A 22065-nucleotide genomic window follows, 5' to 3' on the forward strand; every position below is an offset into this window, starting at 1 on the left:
TGACGAGCTTCATATTAATACCACGTTGATTTTCAGAGAGCATTTTTATTCATAGATATGTGGACTCATTTCTAGAGATTACCACCGATTTTCTGAAACTATGAAACTGAACTGTAATAACATCCTTGTTATAGGGGGCTGTTAAAAAAAATGATTGACTTCTTGGCGATTCTGTTAATAGTATTTAGTGAATCTGCTTAGTTAAATTTTGGCTCATAAAATTTTATTTCCAGAGCATTCTAGAAAATCTGAGAAAGTAGGCAATGCATGGGATTTGTGGACGTTAACTTGCTTCACTGAGTGGATTAAATGACACCCTCCACAAGATCATTCTCTACTAGTTTGACTTAGTGGAAAGCTGCAGACAGGGTGGAAATTGGGAGCATGTGACACACTAACTCAATTTAAGTTGCCCAGAAGTGTGGAGAGCATTTGCTCACATGCTGGAGGCAGATTTCTAAGAAGTAGATGGTCCCAGGGAGTCACATGTCACCATAAAGGTCATAGACAGAGTAAAACCCTTTCTGAATGTGAAGATTGCTAAAATGAATGGATCCATTGGTCCTGGGAAGCCAGGCCACCTATGGTTTACAAGGTATCTTCCCTAGTGTTTCAGGCCCTGGGCTTTGACAGAATGAGTTTCTACGGAGCTCAGATTTCACCATGACCTTATGCAATCTGTATGCAATCTGCTTCCACAAATCTCATCTCCCTCATCAGCAGAATGAGAACACGGACTCCACACAGGGAAAATCAGTCAGGAGGGAAGCAGGGGGGATTCCAGAGAAACCCAGGGCACATTTGCCGATGTTCTCTGAAACCTGGGGAGATTGCACAATGTTCGAACTACTGAAATGACTGTCAAAACGTAACAATAGAAGATTCTTTCCATCTTCCATTCATCTGGATTTGGGGAATTTTCCCTTTCTGAGGTAACGTTTTACTGGAACACGTAGCTGTTTATTATTTTAACTTCTTCATCCTGAAAGCTTTGATGTTAAAAGAAAAGGCATGCCTGGCAGTGATGGTGGTGCATGCTGGATAGTGGTGGTGCACACCTTTCATCCCAGCACTCGGGAGGCAGAGGCAGGTGGATCTCTGTGAGCTCAAGGTGAGCTTGGCTTACAGAGTGGGTTCCAGGACAGCCAAGACTACACAGAGAAACCCTGTCTCAGAAAAAAAATAAAGAAAGAAAAGACTTTTAACGAAACATAATGTGATTGTGTTATGTTAAAATGTTTTACTCCTTCTTCATACTAATTGATATTAAAAACTAAAAAGGAGCAAAAAGAGCGAATGAGATGGCTTAAGGAGTAGGGGAGCTTGCCAGGTGAGCCTGGTGATATGAGTTCATTCCCTGGAGTCCATGAAAGGTTACAAAGAGAGAACTGACTCCATTGAGTTGTCCTCTGACCACGACATTTACACGGTAGCACCCCTTAACATGAATACACACAACAATAACAAAAAGAATTTTAGAAAGAAAAGAAGAGATCCATCTGGGATCTCCAAAAGTGATTTTTTTGAATTTTACCAGACCTGGACCACTCTGGAGTACATTTCTTAAATCTAAACCTTTACGATCCTTTACAGAATCATTTACTTTCCCTCTTAGAGAATACTAATATGCTAGCCTGTGGAAGGCAGTTCAGTGGTCTCCCTTGAACAAGGAGACTATGTTCTGTGACTTCTAGTAGATGCCTGTGATTATAGTTAGTGTTTAATCTTGTAAGTCTGCCTTTTCTGATACACTTGTAATGGTGAGATACAATTTATAAATCAGACATAGTAATTATCAGCAATTACTAGCAATAGAACACATCAATTAGCCGGGCAGTGGTAGCACAGTTCTTTAATCCCAGCTCTTGGGAGGCAGAAGCAAGTGGATCTCTGTGAGTTCGAGGCCAGCCTGGGCTACAAAGAGAGTTCCAGGACAGCTAAAGCTGTACAGAGAAACCCTGTCTTGAAAGAAAATCATAAATAAATAAATCATATCAATTGGGAGAGTATGCTGCAAACAATTATGCGAATATGATCTCTCCTAGTTACTGTGTAGATTGGATAAATGTGTACATTGGATAAATGTTCCATCTTGAGCAAAATGGAACAGGGTAGCCAGCAATTTCATTATGCCATTTAGAAGGGCAGTTTAAAATCTGTCAATTATTTGTTTTTAGAATTTTCCAGGGTTATGGTTTGGATTGCTGTTGACCACAGATAACGAGAACTTCAGAGAGACAAACCATAGGGGTGGGGTGACACCAGCTACAGTGTGAACTTTCACTGCTCTGGTTCAACTTGTGAATTCTAAAGCATGTCAACAATGATCTCTGTGAGATTTAGGTCTGTAGAATTTATAGTCTTAAGATTTAAATTGGTTTTCAAAATATTGAGAATTTCTCTTGCTCGAAGGCAGAAAACAAATTTGAAGGTTGGAAAGAATATTGGTTGGTGAAAATAAAATCCCCCACTGGACATTTTCTGAATGTCAGATGCTAACTTCCGGTTCTAATTCTGTTGTTTACAACTTGTTTTTGTACATTATTTTGTTTTTCAGTTTGGGTGGTCATTTGAATTGACTTTGATTTCTGTCCCTCATTTCTTGTTGCCAGTATTGTTTGTCAGTAACACCCAAGGCCACCAGTGAAGACAGAGTGAGGAGTTGTGACTAGATCCTTAAGATAGAAAATGTACTAGAAGGAAAAAGAACAGGAAGTGGCATCATTTAAATATGTGTGTATCTGTGTGTGAATGTGTATGTATTTGTGTATATGTGTGTGTGTGTGTGCATGCATGCTGGCAGAGACCATGGTATCAGCTCCCCCTGGGCTGGAGTTACAGGCGCTTGTAATCTGCCTGACCTGGGTTCTGAGAATTGACCTCTGAACCGTATATACTTTTAACCACACAACCATCTTTCCAGCCCCAGAAATGACATTTTGTGAAAGAGAAGCCGAAGTGAAATTCCAGTCATTTATATACCCACCCACTTATCCTGCTAGGAACAAATTGAAGCAATAGGGTCTACTTTGTTTGTTTCTTTTGTTTCAATTTATTGTGGTATTAGTAGTTCCCAACACTCTGATTTCTGGAAATGTTTAATATCTTTTTCTGTTTAGTATTGCTTGAAGTTTCTAAACATTTTCTGATATAAAAATTGCTTATAGCATATTGAGGAGAACAGCTTTATACATGTGAAACTACCCCCTTTGACCTATCCAAGGACTACATAGCTCCTTACTGCCTTCCCTACCTTATCTGTGCCCCCATGTCCATATGGGGACCTCAGATTCATGCAGTCAGTTAAACCCCCGATCTTGCCACATGCCATTGGCCTCCATTTTTAGGCAAGAATGTAGACTTTCACTACTAACTGTACCCATCCTTGTGATACAAGACCACCATTCTCAAGTGAGAGGCCATAATCACATGCTGAAAACCCCACCTACCCATGTGACATGCCTGAGGACCATGTGTCTGCCTTCCTATCTCTCTTCTGTTCCCTCCATTGGGTAGGGATCGTAGACTTGGAGTACCTCCCCATAAGCGCAAGAGGGCCTGTTTTTAATGAGTGAATATTTCTCATAATGAATGCCAATAGCTTGTGTTTTTCAAACACTCTTACATTTATTTACTCATTTATTTTGTGTATGTGTGTGTGAGAGACAGAGACAGAGAGACAGAGAGAGAGGGGTGGAGGAGAGAGAGTCTGTAGCACTCATGTAGGAGTCAGAATGGGCTTCACGGATGAAACTCAAGTAGTCAGGCTTGGAGACAAGTACCCTTACCTACTGAGTCATCTCCCTGGCCCTCAACTTTTGTCTTGCTGCTCTTACTCAATAACTCAAAATAATAACCAAGGTGACACCTTTTCAATCTCCTCCTGTATGTGAGATAGTATGGTGGAACAAACATCTGGAGAAAGTTTGTATAGTTACGTCTTTAAATGTCAGACCAAAACAATCTCAGAGATGAAGTTTCCTCTTCTTAAGTCACTATAATCTAATTAAAAAGGAGTTAGAATGCCATCTTCGGTGTCTGTGTGAATGTTTTAGGATTTTAACTTTAATACAGTCTGACAGAACTTGTGTGTATGTGTGTTTTTCCATCCCCATAGGAATGGAAGACGTGACATGTGACAGAACCGAGTTCTTGAGCAACTATCTGACTAATGTGGATGATATCACTTTGGTGCCTGGAACTCTAGGAAGAATTCGATCAAAATTTATCAATAATCCTAAATGTAAGTTGGTTCTTCAAATATTAAGTAATTCAACTAATAATCAATGGATAAGGTAAAGACTTGTTCTATGGAGTTAGGGAAATGCTAGTTGAACTTCAGTTTTTCTCATCTGATGTAAAAGTCTTGGTATCTATGAAGACTTGCAGATATGTATTGCTTAAATGGTTCTTGGCATAGAAGAGCATTGACTGAGCATTTTGTCTTGTTTTTATCATTTGGAAATTGCACTTAACTTGAAGCATGTTTGCAGCATAAACATATGTTTATAGGGAAAGATTTTCCTGTGCCCAGGGCATGGTAGTCCCTTGGTGAAGGTAGAGTCTCAGGGTTGACAGAACCAACAACACTCTACCCTCAAAGTTCCCCAGTACATCCTGGCTTTTTCCTTTTGTCAAAGTGATGTACAGAATTCATAAGAGGAAAAAATTACATTCTTAGAGATTGTTAACTATTCTGAAAAATTAGAAATAAAACAAAACCTAGAGGAATTGTGAATCTTTGTTTTAACTTTTTTTAAAAGCATGTTGCGGGGGAGATAGGCCACTAGCACAAACTTTTAGTTTGTCTCTTTGCCATCTAGGTTTTGAAAACTGTGTGGATGCTCTAACTCTTAAAAAAGTTTTTTCACTGTATATATCAATTGTACGTGGTATTATGTCACATAAGGGTATTTTTATATGAGCATATATTGTTTGTTTCTAAGTACATATACTTTTACTTCAGACATGCTATATCAAAACAGAAGCTTCAGAATAATAAACCATTGACAACAGGCTCAAAGCTTTGGAAACCTAAATTTTTCCTAAGTTATGTTCCTAAGTCAACACAAATGGGACGTATTCCAAGGTCAATGTTGTGAAATCAACAAAATATTGGTGTTTCTTACTTTTTTTCCATGTCCTTTTCTGTCCTTGGTGGCCTCAGCACCTTTGCTCCCTTGGACTGGATGTGAGCCTTTATGAAGGATTCCTCTTTATTTTAGCACTTGGGTTTGAAGGTGCATGCAAGAATTTGCTTCTTTGTTTATTTCAAAATATGTTTCTGACTAACTTTGTCCCCTGGAGAAGGGGAAAGGGTCACCATCCCCTGAGCAAATTGAGAACATGGGAAGAGGGGGGAGGGAGCTACGAGAATGAGAAGGGAAGAAAAGGAAGGATGCAGAGGTCATGAGGAAGCAGAAAGGTTGAGTCAGGTGTAGATTAGAAGAAAGGATATGTGATAGGGAGGGTTTTAGTTAGGGGGGTGGTAGGGGAGGAAGGGAGGGAGAAGGGAACTGGGATTGTCATGTAATTCAATCTTGTTTGTAATTCAAAAACAAAGAATGAAAACAAAACAAAACAGAGTGTTTCTGACAACAGTAAATGTAATGGGGAGATTGAGTAGATGAGCAGCTTTGCTGGAGAATCGGACTACCAGTGATGAATTAATTGTGCTGTCCATTCACTTTGGGAGAGACAGTGAGGTGGGCACTGATGAGCACAATGGTGGCCTTATGATAGTGTTCACTGTGCAGCTCTTCCAGGTTCTCATTGAGACTCTGGACAAGCTTCTTCGATACACTGTGTCTCAGCTTCCTCATGCATAGAATTAGGATTGTGGAATGCCCGAAGGAGAGACTGTGTAAATGTAATTACAATGTAGTCAAAGCTATATGTTGAGTACAAAGATGAGGTCTTGGCTTTATTATTGTTGTTTCAGATGAATATGAACACAATCTTATTAACTCCCTCCAGTATCCTTGCTTGATGTATATTGCCATTATATTTATAGACAGTGGAAGTCAAGGGCAGAGAGGGTTGAAGGAACTGGCTTACAGGGTGACAGTAAATGGCAGAGCTAGGGTTAAAACCCTGATTTGCTGATTCTTTTAAAAATTTAGTTACATTTATTTATTGTGTTCCTATGTATGTATGCATGCATGCATGTACGCACAGAAGTACAACAATGCCATGTGCCATAGCATATGTGTGGAAGTCATAGGGCAATTTGTGGGATTAGCATTCTATCCAGGGAATGAAACTCAGGTGGTCAGGCATGGCGGCAAGTATTTTACTGGCTGAACCATGTGGCCAGCTCCATTTGCTGCTTCTTAATCACCGCCCTTTCCTCATTCAGAATGGACTGAGTGGCGTGAAATGATGACAAGTTTAGACTGGAAGACTGCTGTCTCAAACAGAAGCCTTCAGTATTTCCTAAGAATTCTCTGGGATGTGTTTGAGGATGAGATTGTCCCATGTTGTTGATTTCTCTAAACCAGTAGTTCTCAACCTGTTTGTCACAAACCCCTTGTGCAAACCTCTATTTCCAAAAAATATTTACATTACAATTCATAACAGTAGCAAAATGATAGTTAGGAAGTAGCAACGAAAATAATTTTGTGGTCGTGGGTCACCACAACATGAGGAACTGTATTAAGGGATTGCAGCATTAGGAAGGTTGAGGAACACACTGCTCTAACCTATCAGAGGACATGAACTTATTCTGTTTAGTCCATGTAAAGACAATGACTCAAAAGACCTGAGAGTGGAGAAGTTCAGAGCATGGATGGCTCAGTGGGACTGTGTGTTGTGCTCCAGCGAGCAAGCTCCCTCACCTTCTAAAACTGCTTGGCTGGGTGAGGCATCTGATGGCCCTGTATCCTGGTAGCCTTATGAATGATCAGAGAGAAAGGCCTCCAGTGCTCTTAGGAAGAAATGGGTGCACAGCCCGACTCAGTCGTTATTACCATGATCGCTTGCTTGCTTTCCATCAAATGCAGCTATTAAAACTTAAGTAAAACAGAACTGACATTCTTACCTTTGAATTTCAGAGCTTTAGGACTAAGTTTCTGAAGACAGTATTTAGTGTGTGTATACTTTAAGGGAAACTGCATTTTCCACAAATATGAACAATTTGTTTATTGCTTATTGAGTGCTTCCAAAGCCCCGAGCCCTGGGGACTACCTCAGTGAATGATATGCACAAGGCCAGCTCTGGGGATGACTCTGTCCCTGGGAGGCCTGCACTGGGAAAGCTGGGTCTCTTCTGAGAACTGCTTTCCCCCTTCTCCTGATTCTGTAATGACATATTGAAGCTAACTTTGTTATGAAAACAAAACAAAACCCAAAGAGCCTACAATCTCTTTTTCCGCACAATCCCCACAGAGGGGCACCCTGACAATAAGATCCAGTTCACACGCAGGCACCATTTACATCGTTGAGCTTTAAGCTCGTTTGAGTGTAGTCTGAAATAGTCTTTGTCTCCTGGTCGTAAACGAACAAGGCGGCACACACATGTAAGCCTGCCACTCAGAAGGAGTGCAAACCTATATAATTAGACTTCTGATATCACCACAGAAACTACTCACTTGCTGAATTAGGGAGGGCATTTTGCAACGAATGGTGGCTTGCTCAAAAGCACTGAAGAAAAACAGGAAATGATGATAAAAGACCCCTAAAAATGACCAGCTCGGTCACTGACATGAAATTGCAAACCAACTCAAGTGAGTGCTCCAGGGGACTCTGTTGGGCAAGCTTGGAGCACCAGCAGGACTCTCAGGCTGCGGGAACAGTGTTCCCACCTAGAGGAGGAGGCCTGCGTCTTGCAGGGCAGATTGCTGCAAGATTTGTGCCACTTGTTTAGTTGTGTCTCTGTTGCTGAAATATTAAAAACCTATACTCAATTAATCATCTGTTCAAAGCGACATTAAATGGGGTGGAAGCATTAAGTTTCTTTCTGTAAAAATCACCTCTCTTTGTGGCTATGTTTTGAAATCTTTCTCCCTTTCTCTGCACAGATGACCCTAAAGCCATTATTGCTAATCTCACGGTAAGTGTTGCAAGCCACTAGGCCTCTGCCCTTGGAGCAGCTTTGACACCATCACTTTCTCATGTTTGCCTTTCTTGTGGGTGGTTAGGAACATTTTCCTCACTGACCTGCGGTCCTGTGTATTTGTTTCCCCCAAGCTTTCAAAACTTCTGGCCTATGGTCAACGGTAGACTCCCCAATGGCCTTGGCGATGATACAAATGGAGGCTTTTTCTTCCTATTAAGCTGAGAACTATTTGCTTGTAATTAATCAGATCTTTGCTCACTCTGGAGCAGATCTGTCCCCATCTTCTAGCCCGCACCCCATCCCGCAGATAGAGACTTCAAAGCACTTGAGCATATCATCAGAGAGGCCTGCCCATGGCTCCTGCTCTCCTCCCACCCAAGGGAGGAGTCCCACTCCTTGACTTGAGGCAATTAGGAAATAGCTTGAGTTTTGAACTGCCCTCCTGCTCAAGAGTCAGGAATTTATCTTACAAATTCCTCATGTGCTCTGATAACCTACACCTTCTTTCTAAAAGTGTCTAACTCCCTTGCAACCCATTTGCTTTTAGCATACATTATTTAATAGGGGCTAGCAAATTCCATTTATCTGCTAACCATCTTTTTGTTGGGGCTAACACTACCTTCAACTTTCAAGAGACAACAGACCATGTAGGCCATTTTTTTTTCTTTGGTAGAAAACATCACTCTGTAAGACCAATATTCACTTATATTTCAGTGTAAAAAACCAGATCAGCACTTTAAGCCTTACATGAAACAACACCTTCCCAAACGTTTGCACTATGCCAACAACAGGAGAATTGAGGACATCCATTTGTTGGTGGATCGCAGATGGCACGTTGCAAGGTAACTTGGGGAGCCTGTCTTTACCGTGCTTTTCTGTCACCTGGAAATCCTTTAAGGTTCTTAGTCATCATTAAGAAAAATCTCGGTTGGAAATAATCTTGTTGTTTGGATTTTTTTTTTATAGTAGATAATCAACATCTCTAGTTCCTGGGTCTTTTTTTTTTAGCTTCCCATGCATCTCTTGCATAAGTTTTATGGAGACATTCTAGATTATTTTATCCCTTGAACAACTCAAAATTCAGCTAAGGCCTTGGTTGACACGATTGCCTATAGCTGTGTTTGTAGAAGGCCCCTGGAAATGTTAATCTTGAAACCTCCATTGCTATGGGCATATTTTACATTGCTTAAAACACAACTGATGTTTGTCTTCTGAACTACAAAAGTCTCTCCCAGATCAAGGAGACCACCCGTTGCTTTGGGATTGGATGTAGAGTATGTCTGGGGGCTCTGCCACTTCTAAAGAGTCAATCACCACAGATTTAGTCATTTTTATGTAGGCCCAGAAGTATTGTTCTCTCACACATTTTTGCTCCAACTTTGACCTTAAAACAAGTGTGATGAATATGCTTGTAGTACTAATTGAATAACTATGATGTATACTCAAGCTGGGCAGTAGTTTATAATAGTTAATGGCTAAGCATGAGATGATTACGAAAAACACTGGTCTTCTAGGAACTTTGTCTCAATATGAAACACGTAGACACACACGGCATGTAATCTACTGTAAGTGTAAAAGACCAAATAGTTAGATACAGGGGATTATGCAAAGAGAGATATGAAACCCAGAAATCACCAGAATCATAAAATGTCATTTAGAAGTGTTGTAGAGATGTGGCCAAAATACGTTGGCTGACTATGTCTTCTGCAGGACCTTTAGTGCGGGCAGCACCTAGGAAAGAAACCTGATGCAATTGTCTATTTATATGAAAAAACTATGTCTTAGAACAGAAGTTAAATGAAACATGACACTAGTTGAGCAAGGTAGTGTAGCAGCATCTTGCCAGTGAACCTGCAATGGTGGCCACACCCCTTTGGGCGTGGCTTTATGCGGATGTAAGTGGAAAGAGAGAAGTGTGAGGCATGGTCTCGCTTGCTTGGGATCTTTCTCTTGGGCCAGCACATCTGATAGGTTGGGCAAAGAAGCTCTCCCGTGGTTCTTTATTATCATCTGTGTAAGTGTTCTCCAATAAACACCCGTTTATCATTTATCTTGGGGCTAGTGAAATCATTACATCTTCACGTTCAAGTTAGTGAACGGCAAAGGCAGGTGCTTAATCTTAGAAGTTTACTCTTGCGTTGTTCAGTTATTGTACATACCTATTACTATCCTAAATCCGAGTTATTCTTGGGTGGAAACCCATTTGTTAGATTTTTGTTTTGTTTTGTTTTTCCAGGCACTATTCTTTACTGATCTGTGCTTGCCTATACTTAGACAATACTTTCATTGCTAAACATCAACACTTTGGGTGGTAGAAGAGTCCATAAGACAGTTATGTAAAAGGTATCTTTGTGTCACAAAAGGTGAAATTAAGTCATCATGATGTCTAAATACATTTTCTAGGTGAGGCCAGCCTTTTGTTAGCTATGCCATTATTAGTGTTAAATTGGCCACTTCATGGACTCTGGTCTTATTATCCTGCTGGATAAGGTTGTGTACAAATATTTCTAGAGAATGCAGATCTCCACAAATTGATTCAACATCACATATTTCAAAATGCCTTCTGTATCTTGGGACTGAGCCTGGTGAGCCTGTGTCAGGGAGAGCTGATCAGTCCAAGCAGGATCGTGGAGAGCATGTAGACTTCTTTTCCAAATTTCCCCTTTAACCTGGGGTGATATGCAAAGCAGTAACACTGAGAAATGAACTGAAGTGCCTTGTTGTTGCCATGGGAACGAGGCAATTAAGACAGAGATGATTGGACTTCAGGAAGGTCTTTTCAGGGATCCTATGTACCCCAAATTTGCTTTATATCAGCATGATTTGGGGCAGACTCCTAACTGATCATAAAATTGTTTTGATGTAGGAAACCTTTGGATGTTTATAAGAAGCCATCAGGAAAATGTTTTTTCCAGGGTGACCATGGCTTTGATAACAAGGTCAACAGTATGCAGGTATGATCACAAAACTGAATTGAAATTTAGTTCTGGGGTGGAGGAGACCATGGGGTCAGTGAAGGTTCATGGAACTCAGAGGTAGAGAAACACTGCTAATGGAAGCAGGGGTGTTTAACTGTGTTTCTTTTCCTTTCTCTTGGAAGACTGTTTTTGTAGGTTATGGCCCAACTTTTAAGTACAGGACTAAAGTGCCTCCATTTGAAAACATTGAGCTTTACAATGTTATGTGTGGTAAGTCATTTGTTCAATCTAACTCGATGAAACGGTCATTGGTCCGTGAATTTCCTTATTGCTAGAAAAAGAAATGAGGTGCCTATTCTCTAAGACCTTCTCTCCCTGAAAAAAAATATTGTAACTTGCCCATTGGTTCAAAAGACAGAATGTCACCCCCTTCTAAGGCTTCTTTGTGTCCCTTCAACAGTTGACTAATGGGGAGTTTTCATAGTGTTGCTGTTGGCAGCTGTTGGCTGATCCAACATAGCATTACAGTTTGACACCGTTGGTCAGAGACCCGATGAAGCAAGAGTTCCATGCAGACAGAGCCTTCTCCCACCTCCCTCTCTCACATTGCAGCCCAGTGAAAATTTTGCCAGCTTGCATCCCAGCCAGCTATTTATGTACTCCTAATTATTTTTCTTCCTTGAGCTTCTCGTTCCTGAATGAGGACAGCCTTTCCAATTTAGTAAGGGAGTGCCAGTCTGGTGGTTAGAGGGTGAGTCTGAAAGTCGGGTCTCCTGGGTTCTTTTCCTAGGTTGGCTGCTAGCTCTCCACTGTCCTGCCTCTCAGCTTAGGCAAGTCACTGTCTGCTCACTTGGCAACCATTCACTTGCTGTGAAATCAGCCCGTTCATCCCTTGGTAGCCCATCAGGGCACATGGCCAAAGCCTACTCATGTCCCCACACTTTTGGGGAGTGCATTAGAGGGCAGGCTGTGGGTACTTATTGATTATGTCTTATTTCAAAATTTGGGTTTAAAAGGTCCAGAGAATTGCAGGAGGTTGATGGTACCAACATTGTCACACACACAGGCAATGGCTGAGTAAATTGTTTCTCCACTCAGGGCTTTTGGGAATGTCTGTCTGTATTCACACTCTAGCAGTGAACAGAGCTATTTCAAGAAGGGTGAGCAAGGCACTGGGAGGTCAGAAGGGTTCAGAAGATGTGAACGGGATGGCAGATACAATAATTTAGTTAGTCCAGTTGTGATTTGTGTTGAGTATTTATAGACTCTTAGAAGGGGAAAGGTTTTGGCTCTTACCATAGCTCATCCAAGAACACCTGCTTCCCTTTCTCTTCATCAGATCTCCTAGGATTAAAGCCAGCTCCCAATAATGGAACTCATGGAAGTTTGAATCACCTACTCCGTACAAATACCTTTAGGCCAACCATACCAGAAGAAGTCACCAGACCCAACTACCCAGGGATTATGTACCTCCAGTCTGATTTTGACCTGGGCTGCACCTGTGACGATAAGGTAGAGCAAAAGGTAGAAACCATCTTTATGCTTTACCATGGAGATGTTTGTTTGGTGTATAAAGCATTGTCCTGTAGCGCTTTCTGTGACACAGCGTCAATGACTGACTCTGCTATTCAAAATAGAGCCGGTGACTGGTTAGGATGGAGGGATGAAAATTTTAACTTCATTGTTTTAAATTTGAGCATTATTAAAAGCTGAATACGGTTCATGGCTACCGTCTTAGACAGTAGGTCTGGAGAGGAGAATGAAGGATAAAATGTTACCCTCTGGATTCATAATCTGCAGTCAGAAGCTCGCTCTTCTATGTCATTGTGGACCACCAGTAATTCATGGCCCTCATAGACAGCAGGTAGCTATGCCAAAAGGATTTTGAAAGACACCTGAGATTTTAAGGGATTTGAGAGAACTATTTGCAAAACCTGGGCAGGGTGGACAGAAGTCACTGGGAAATGAGAAATATTTTGGAGCTAGCAGAATACCTTCCAAGGCCAGAAAGGTAAGGGCAGATAGAAAAGTACTAGGGAGATTGGCAGGAGAGAGGATGGAAGGCAGGATAAGAGAGAGAACTGTCTGTTAGAAGACTGTAGCCCAAATACTGTGGCTTGTGACCTGGTAGTATAACACCCTAGTCTCTATCGCCTCTACTCTACTCCAGGTGTCTTCCAGGTACAACATGAATGGGGGGTGTTCAAAGCATACCACCCATCATACTATGTTGGGGGACTGCCTATAAATACCAACAAAACAAAACAAAAAACAAACCCCAAAAGTATTAGCAAAAATTTGCTCATTGAATTTTTATGTTAAGATTTTTATAGCTGCCGACCAATGCTTCTTCTTTTTTATTTTTTAACCTTTTTATTCTTCCTGTCTTTCACATCATGCCTCTCGATCTCATTCATTTCCTGTTCCTTTATATCTGCCCTTGCACCCTACCCCATAATAAAATAAAATACAACTTACAGAAACAAAAAAAAAAAAAAAAAGAAGAGAGAGCGAGATCTCGTCACAGAAGCTGTAGTGTGATACGGTGAATCACAGTTTAGCCTCTTGTCCGTATATCTTTACTTGCAAGTGATCATTGCAGAGTCAATGATCTGGCCTGGTTCGAGGCCTCTGGTTTCTGCTACACTATAGATGCTGGGCCCTCACTGGTTATCATGTCGTTGCCCTGTGCCATGTAGATCCTGTAGCTTTGGATCTGCAGTACCTGGCCCTTCATGTGCTCCAGGAGATCATAGATGGGATGGATGTTGGGGGTGGGCCTGCTTTGATGTCCTTGCGGTCGACTCTCCCACACCTAAACCACCAGGGCCAGCTCTATTGTGTTGCCCAGGTGAGGTGCAGGGTCCACTCTCCTGAGTGCTGCAGCTGTTGGGCTAGAACAGCTCTCCTGCTCTGCTCTTATGACCTCTGGCCAGCTTTGCCACTAGCCACAGTCAGCTGAGGGGTGGCATCTCTCCCAGGCCCAAACCACTGTATGAGGGGTGGGACCAGATCTCCCACACTCACATTCTCAGGGCCAGTTAACCACTACCACCACCGCCACCCACCACCCCTTGTCAACAGGGTCAGCTCTACTGTGAAAGGAGCAGGGCCCCTTTCCTGAGTGCCACAGCTGGTAAGGGGGAGGGTCAGCTCCGTATTCTGAAGCAGGGGCGAAGGGAGAGTGCATCCCAACCCGTGCTTCTATTAATATATCAGTGCTTCCGCATCGAGTTGCAAAGATGCTTGCACAAAGCAAGGATGTTAATTTTTTTTTTTTTTTTGGTTTTTCGAGACAGGGTTTGTCCGTGTAGCTTTGGAGCCTATCCTGGTACTCACTCTGGAGACCAGGCTGGCCTCGAACTCACAGAGATCCTCCTGCCTCTGCCTCTCGAGTGCTGGGATTAAAGGCGTGCACCACTAAAGCCCAGCTGTTAATTCATTTTTATATGCTGTTTAATTGTAGGTAGGAGTGTAAGGTTTTTTTATTAGCCTCAGAAAAATGGACAGTAATTCTCCTATTGTGCAATCACTTTCCCTTACCATTTGACATCTTCCAGGGTTTCTACTGGCATAGGAGCCGCAGATTTGTAGGCTCTAAAATATGAAGGGTTCAGTTTGCCCTTGCTCCCCAATCTCCTTCCTACCTTTGCTCTTGATAAGAGTCTGGGAGGCTAATGAGCTCCGGGGAGGCAATGCTCAAAAGCTGGAGGTGTGAGGCTGCCAAAATCAACAGGAATCAACTCCCCAAGAGGATCACAGACACACATATAGAAGACTCTGTAGTTACATATGTTCTCTGCATGACCTCTAGTATGGAAGCCTTGTGAATACCTTGACGTAAATTCTATTCCATAAAGTTTGCATTGTCTTTATTTAAAGGATTTCTCAAAATATCTATCCTTCCTTCCCTCCCCAGGCCCTCTTTCTTTCTTGGCTTCTTCTCCAACACAGTGTTAATTGGGACCCTGAAAGTCCTGTGTAATTTTCCTGCTTGACTCTCTACTTTCACTTTGTGTATATACAGCTCTTAAATAGTACACTAAGTATCTCAAAATAACCAATGGTATAATTTGCATATGGGAAATTTTTTGTGGCTGCTGTTGTAGGCTCTGAGCCCTGAGATTATTTGATTCATCATTATTTCTGGGATGCATTTATGTCTATTTGCATATGAACCTTTAGTTCACTCCTTTTCATGTTAGTTATGTTTGATATAGAATAGAAACATATCACACTGGTTTTTATTAAGTCTCCTGTCTGAAAACATTTGGTGATTTTCAAATATCAGCTTTACAGTTATTCAAAGACATCATTGTAAATGAGGTTTTATGGTTGATGCTCTCAAGCCTCAGGGGCAGGTGCAAATTCTGAACAGTGACTTTTCAGAGTTGCTGGGCTATCACTATTTGGACTTGAAAGAAAAGGCCATTTTGTACATTGGTTTGGTGGCTCATTTTGGTGTAGACAGGAATTCATCTAAGATAGGAGACACTACTGTAACTCGCTTACATGTATGTGCCCAAATATCCACTCTTATCAGCCTGGGAAGCTACCATGGTTGCACACAGGGGGAAGGAAAGGGAGCTGAGCCACAGGGTGATAAAAAAAGGTGCTCACAGGACACAGAGGTCAAGCTTAGAATGCAAATGAGTGACAAAGCAGCAGCTCCCCAGGAGAATTAACCACAGTGACAAAACTTGGAATTTAGCAAGATGCTAGGAGAAGGAGAGGGGAGGGGGAAAGCAAGAACACCTCTGATGTGCCTTTTTCTTTCCTTTTCTGCTTTTTACATGTGAAGAACAAGTTGGAAGAACTCAATAAACGCCTTCACACCAAAGGGTCTACAGAAGGTAAGGGCAGGTTCAAAAACCAACAAAGCAAGTTTTGACTTCTAGTTTTTCAAAATTGAAGACCAGAGCCGGGAAGATGGCTTGCCATTCTTCCAGAAGACCTGGGTTTGATCACCAGCACCCACATGGCAACTCACATCCAGCTATAACTCAAGTTCTAGGGGATCCAATGTCCTCTTCTGGCCTCTGTGGTCAACATGCATACACATGGGTGGAAAACATACACGCAGGCAAACCATCCATATACATAAAGACCTACCGACCAAACAACCAAACAAAAGACCATCAAAGACCATCCTATTTCCTTTATGCCCGCCATGATATATTTTTTTAAATCTCTATTTGTATTGCAAACTTTTTTATATCTATGAACACAAGGTACCAGCTGTCCAGTGGGGGAAATACTTTTAGTTTTTGAATTTCCTTCAATAGCTTTTAAACTCTAAGAAAAAGAAGGAAATCCACTGGATGTCTGATGGGTCACAAATGAAGGGCTTTTTTCTTGGGAATGGTAGTCACAGTGAAAACCATTAGCTCCTGCTGCTTATACCAAAGCTCAAATGCCTGAAGGAACAGCAGGTCAGTCATAATGGAGAAAGGTTCCTAGAAGAAATGAGATTTCTTAAACCCACTTTCCTCTTATTTTATATATGACAACAGCAAGCACATGAAAGCAAACTTCTGTAAGAGTGATATACGGCAAAAACCAGCCAAACACAGGACAGAGCAGCCAAGAATCCCAGTGATTTCTGCCAAGGAAGAAAGACACACCACATTTTAGTATGCTGAATGTAGGCTAAGTGGGTTCCCCTACACTTACTGTGGAATCCCAGTTGAAAGAACTGCCCCAGTCTGGGACATTGCACGCTCATGACAACACACAGAATTGTGTCCTAGACATCAGCACTTCTGCTTTCATCAAGTGATATCACTTCTAGTGACAGTTCACCAGCCCAAGTGAGACACATGCTGCCAGTGGTGCAGAGTATATTCTTTCCACGGGGACTCTATTCTGCAAATTACACAGCTGCAGGTTAGGACAGTAAATAATTAGGAACAATAAGACAATCTATCAGGCAAATTCTTCCTTTGGATTTATTTTGGCTATTTGTTTGTTTTGCTTTTTTGAGACAGGGTCTCACTATATAGCTCTGGCTGGCCTGGAACTCACTATGTAGACAAGGCTGACTTCCATCTTACAGAGATCTACATGCCTCTGCCTCCTGAGTGCTGGCATTAAAGGTGTGAGCCTAGCCCTCCCTCTTGATTTTGAAGTTCTGGGAAATTAGAAGAGCACATGGTGGGGGGGGGTGTCCCTCGACAGTTTCCTACAGTACATGGAATGACTTTCTGAGGCAGCCAGGGCTGGGCTAAAGAAGCACATGAAACAACACAGCATTCCTTCATGGAGTTCTAATGATGCACACAGATTTCCTGGGCCATCCCTTGAGCCCCATCAGTTTCCATGTGGTCCTCTTCATCATATGGTTTCCCATCTGAGTTAGCAGAGGTTGAGGAAGGCAACAGCAGGTCTTATTTACTTACCTGGCTTTCTTTCTGGGAAAGATCTTCATCTTTCTTCCTGTTCTACATTGCCACCCTCCCCTTTGCCCTTTGATCATAGAATACACAGGCTTTCCGGCATGTAATTGGGTAGTACAGTTTTACAGGCAGAACTTTGTTGGTGGGAGCTTCACGTATTCCCCACAAACTCTACAAATGACTCGAAAGGTTGTCACCTTTTAGTGCACTGTAGTGTCATTATGAATGAACAACAGCAATGACAACACAAATGCAAGTTGCCAGAGGGGTGGGGTAGGGAGTGTCATGATTTCCAAATAGTTGGTTAGCAAAGAAGCAGCACAGAGACACTCCTTGGAAGACTGCTGCTTTGTTCTTTCTGACAGCTCTCAGTGGACTCTTGGATTCGTGCTGATGAAAACTCCAGCTGTTCTTGCTCCTAAAACATTTCCACCTGACTGACAATGTCTGCATCTAGTCTATTGGTGCTATGGCATTGCGTTCACGTGACAAACATCACTCCCACCAAGCCCGGCAGGAAGAGGCCTTGTTCTGGTGAACCTGTGGCTGTCAGGCCTAGAAGCTATAGTCAGTGGCATTACTTCTATTCAGCTTTGCACAGAGTTGACCATAGTGTCTTACGAGTATCACTGAAGGGTCTTATTTATTTAATTGTCTCTCATACAACACAACCCAACCACAGCCTCCCCTTCCTCCATTCCTGTTAGTCCCTCTCACACCCCCTTCTCCTCCAGATTTACTGCTCCTCCATTTGCCTTCAGAACAAAGCAGGTCTCCCAGTGATATCAGCTGAACATAGATGCAATAAGACGAGGTACCAATTCTCATATCAAGGCTGGATGAGGAAACCCTGCAGGAGAAAAAGGTTCCCAAGAAAAGGCAAAAGAGTGAGAGGCAGCCCCCCCCCACTTTTAGGAGTACCACAGAAACCCCAAGCTAAACAACCACAGCATGTGTGCAGTTGACCTAGTACAGACCCATGTAACGTTTGGATGTTTTTGTACGGGCAAACAATATGTCTTCACTCAGTATTGGTTGGGACCTTAGCTGGGATTGAGTCTGGAGTCTGAAAGAATGACACCACTGACAGTTTTTAACCCTTGTCTTCAAAAGGACAGTATAAAATATTAGGGGACAATCATGACAGCTATTAGCTCTGTCTCATTCACTTCTCCAATGGGAAGGAGGCACCTTCTGAGTCTTGAGTGTCTCATACACCACGCTTCCAGGTTCCCACTCAAAATGTCCAGAGTCTACTACAGTAGATTCTTGTGAATACAAATCACGTGTGTTTATATGTGAGCATATATACGTGTGCATGCAAGTGTGTGTATGTGTGACTGTGTGTGCATGCTCACACCTGCACATGCATTGGATTCAGAGTAACTACTTTGGCTTTCTGACTTTGGATACATATTGAGCATTAGAAAGCTCGTTATAGATCTAAGATTCTATATGTAAAGAAAAGAGATTTCTGGTTTTGTTTATTACTTCAAAGTAGAGATGCAGATAGCTGGTACTTGGTACAGTGAGTCAAGTGTGACATTGTAGCATTTCTGTGTTGCTGTTTCAATGTCATCTGCTGTGAAATAAGTCAGAAGTCTACGTAGAGCACATGTGAAAGTGGTTTATTCCAGTCATGAAGCAGCCTGGAGTCTATCTGAGGTCAAAAAGTAGTAAATTAGTCTTAGATGATGTTTTGCGATCAATGTTTAATTTGCTATTCAATCAAGACCTTTGTAAAATAAAGAGGAAGAAAACTGTAGTCTTCAAAACTGGCTTGATGAAGCCATACTATTTCTAGGTAGGTGGCAAATTCCGAATCTGTGTTGCATAACAGCTGTTGTTTTCTGGTCACAAGTAGCTAGTATAGTAGCAGATTTGCTGTGCAATGAAAACTCATTTCCTTGTGACACTGAGTCAGAGGATGAAGGAATGAATGGCATGGAAAATGTCAACTCTCTTCACAGGCGATTCTGGCATTATAGCCCGAAAAGGAAGAGCCGCACTCATAACTATTGCCTTTGTCTTTTCTCTGTGGCTACAAAATGCTTTGCATTTTCTTAAGCAAGGATCTGCTGTCACCTTTGTATGCAGGGGAACGTAAATCATTTTAATGCCTATGTACATTTGGTACTTTACTCACCATGTGAAGTTAATTTATATATTAAAAAAATGACAGTCATTTTTGCTGACTGGTTAGAAGATTCCTGACTGTTGCTGGGAGCTCTCTGGGGCCTTTTCAGATCCTGAAATGCTTCCTGTTTCTGTTAGCTTTTTGAAGACTCTGTTGTGCTAAAGAAGCGAGGTGGCGTGCTTGTTTTTCTCAGGATAAGCACATCTTAGCATGTATTACAGAAAGCACTGGGAAAGTTCCTAGTTCCATCATTGCTTGTGATTTATAGTAGGATTCAAGGTCTTGATGATAGACACTAAATTTGAATAACGTTTATCTCCCAGTGTTCTTTGCTGCTGTTGAAGTTGAGCATGGACCCTTCAGTGACCAGGTATAGCTGTAACCATGGCTGCTTTGGGTGAAGACGGAACTTGGCATTTTCTAGTCTTTGCTTCTCAGTGATGTAACATTGGGAGGTTAAGTGTTTCGAGTCACAGAGTTAGGAAGTGCTGAGATGAGATTTAACATGGGCCCGGTGTTGCTTTCTGAGAACGCTCTGAGGGAGTTGTTAGGAGAGACTGTCTCAAGCTGCAGTTGTTGCTGACCTGTTTGCTAATAGATGCTTTGATGCAAACACTAGTCCTCACTGCAGATTCCTGATGATACCTGGCAGGTGCTGCTTGAGCAAAGTTTGTGCTCACTAAGAGCTGTGCCTTCATTCCAGTACAACCAGCTTTAATCCCAGCACTCGGGAGGCAAAGGCAGGCAGATCTCTGAGTTCGAGGTCAGCCTAGTCTACAGAGCCAGTTCCAGGACAGACTCTAAAGCTACATGGGGAAACCTTGTCTCAAAAAAAAAAAAAAAAAAAAAGACAAAACAAAAAGAATAACTAGCTGGAAGTTGGGGTCTAGCATTTTCATGGGTCATACATTTGAATTATCTTGTGTAAATTTATGTCATCACTAGAGGTGACCCTGGTAATCCTAGTCTGTCTCAAAATTCTATTAGGCAGGCCACATTAGATACATAGATTTTTTTTTAAATTCACTTGTCAACTGTTTACTAAGTAGTCATATGACTGGTATCATTGGAGACAGACTATAATATATCATGGATTTAGTCCTGGTCTTCATAAAGCGATTGTTCTGTTGCAAGGTTTATCAAGCAGACGAATTACAGCAGAATGTTTCTTGTCTGGTTTGTTTTTGGTTTTTCGAGACAAGAGTTTTCTGTAGCCCTGGCTGTCCCAGAAGTCGTTCTCTAGACCAGGCTGGCCTTGAACTCCCATTGATGCCTGCCTCTGCATCCCAAGTGCTGTGATTAAAGGAGTGTGCCACCACCGCCATCTTACAACTGGATGTTTTAATGATGGAATTGGAAAGCAAGAGGTATGACTGGAATCATGGAATCGGTTACCATGGAGGCTGAAATGGCAGTGAATGACAATAGGTGCTTGTAAGGCAGAGAAAGAGAAAGAGGAAGGACACAGGAAAAGAAAGGTTTTGTTTGGGAAGGGGAAGACTCTGTGGTAAATTTTAAGCATATGTTACTGTGGGAGTGACTTTTTAAGAAAACAGAAAGGGAGAAGGATTTTCATGTGGCTCCAAGTTCATCTGCTAAAGTATGAATCAGGAAGCAGAGGAGGGAGACCAAACACAAACTTGAGTCTGAATGCTTAAACTTTGGAAGACAAAAAGAGTGAGTTCTGGGGAAGTCCACACCACTTAAAAGATTCGCCTCACGGTCTTTTGCCAAATGTGGTATCTGGAGGGCAAGGCTGGCCTATGCTAAAATGCCAGAGACGCTACTGTAAACAGGGAGCATGGGTGTGGAAGGAAGGGCCGAGTCTGCAACACTGGGTAGGAGGAACTATGCCTGGGAAGACATGGACTACACTAGATCCATGTTAGGAAATCACAAGAGGGCTCTAGGAAGGTGGCTCTCTTGTGAAGTGCCTGCAGCCAAGCAAGAGCACCTGAATTTAGATACCTAGCAACCATGTGTTTAAAAAAAAACAAAACAAAACAATAAAACAGGCCTGGTGTGCTTCTGTAACCCCAGCACTCCGGAGGAGGAAATATTTGCATCGTTAGACTTTTCTAGTCAATCAGCGAGCCCTAGGTTCTGTGAGAGACCCTGTCTCAAAGAACAGGGTGAGAATGAGGGGGTGGGGGAGACAGCTAATATCAACCCCTGGCCTCTGTTTGCAAATGCACACAAGCATTAGCATGTGCATACTCACATTACACACACACACACACACACACACACACACACACACGCACGCACGCACGCACGCACGCACGCACGCACGCACGCATGCACGAATCATGGGAGAGAAGATGGTTAAGGGTACTAAGGCGCTGTTGGATAGGAAAAGTACTTCAAATGTTCTACAGCATAGTAAGGCGACTATAGCTGGCCACATTTAATTAACTGTATATTTCAATACTACTAGTAGAGAAATTTGTCAGTGTCCCAACACAGAGAAATATGTATTTAAGCTGGTTACTCTGCCTATTCCATTGATCTGACCATTACAAATATAAAAATATACAACAATTATGCCCAGTAAAAATTT

General features: G+C 42.1%; 1 protein-coding gene across 4 annotated transcripts in view; it reads left to right on the top strand.

Annotated features, from left to right (window-relative positions):
- Positions 1-22065, top strand: part of Enpp2 (ectonucleotide pyrophosphatase/phosphodiesterase 2) — a 79174-nt gene that overhangs the window by 43934 nt on the left and 13175 nt on the right. For 3 of the 4 annotated variants that reach the window (XM_027431406.2, XM_027431404.2, XM_027431405.2), the window contains 7 exons: positions 4118-4243; positions 8018-8049; positions 8770-8897; positions 10922-11009; positions 11156-11243; positions 12313-12497; positions 15775-15826. In XM_027431406.2, the coding sequence (XP_027287207.1) occupies positions 4118-4243; positions 8018-8049; positions 8770-8897; positions 10922-11009; positions 11156-11243; positions 12313-12497; positions 15775-15826 (699 nt within the window). The remainder of the gene's footprint in view (positions 1-4117; positions 4244-8017; positions 8050-8769; positions 8898-10921; positions 11010-11155; positions 11244-12312; positions 12498-15774; positions 15827-22065) is intronic. The other variant, XM_027431407.2, reaches the window with a different exon arrangement.

The sequence above is a fragment of the Cricetulus griseus genome, chromosome 10 (assembly GCF_003668045.3).
Source record: "Cricetulus griseus strain 17A/GY chromosome 10, alternate assembly CriGri-PICRH-1.0, whole genome shotgun sequence".
Taxonomy (NCBI): Eukaryota; Metazoa; Chordata; class Mammalia; order Rodentia; family Cricetidae; genus Cricetulus; species Cricetulus griseus.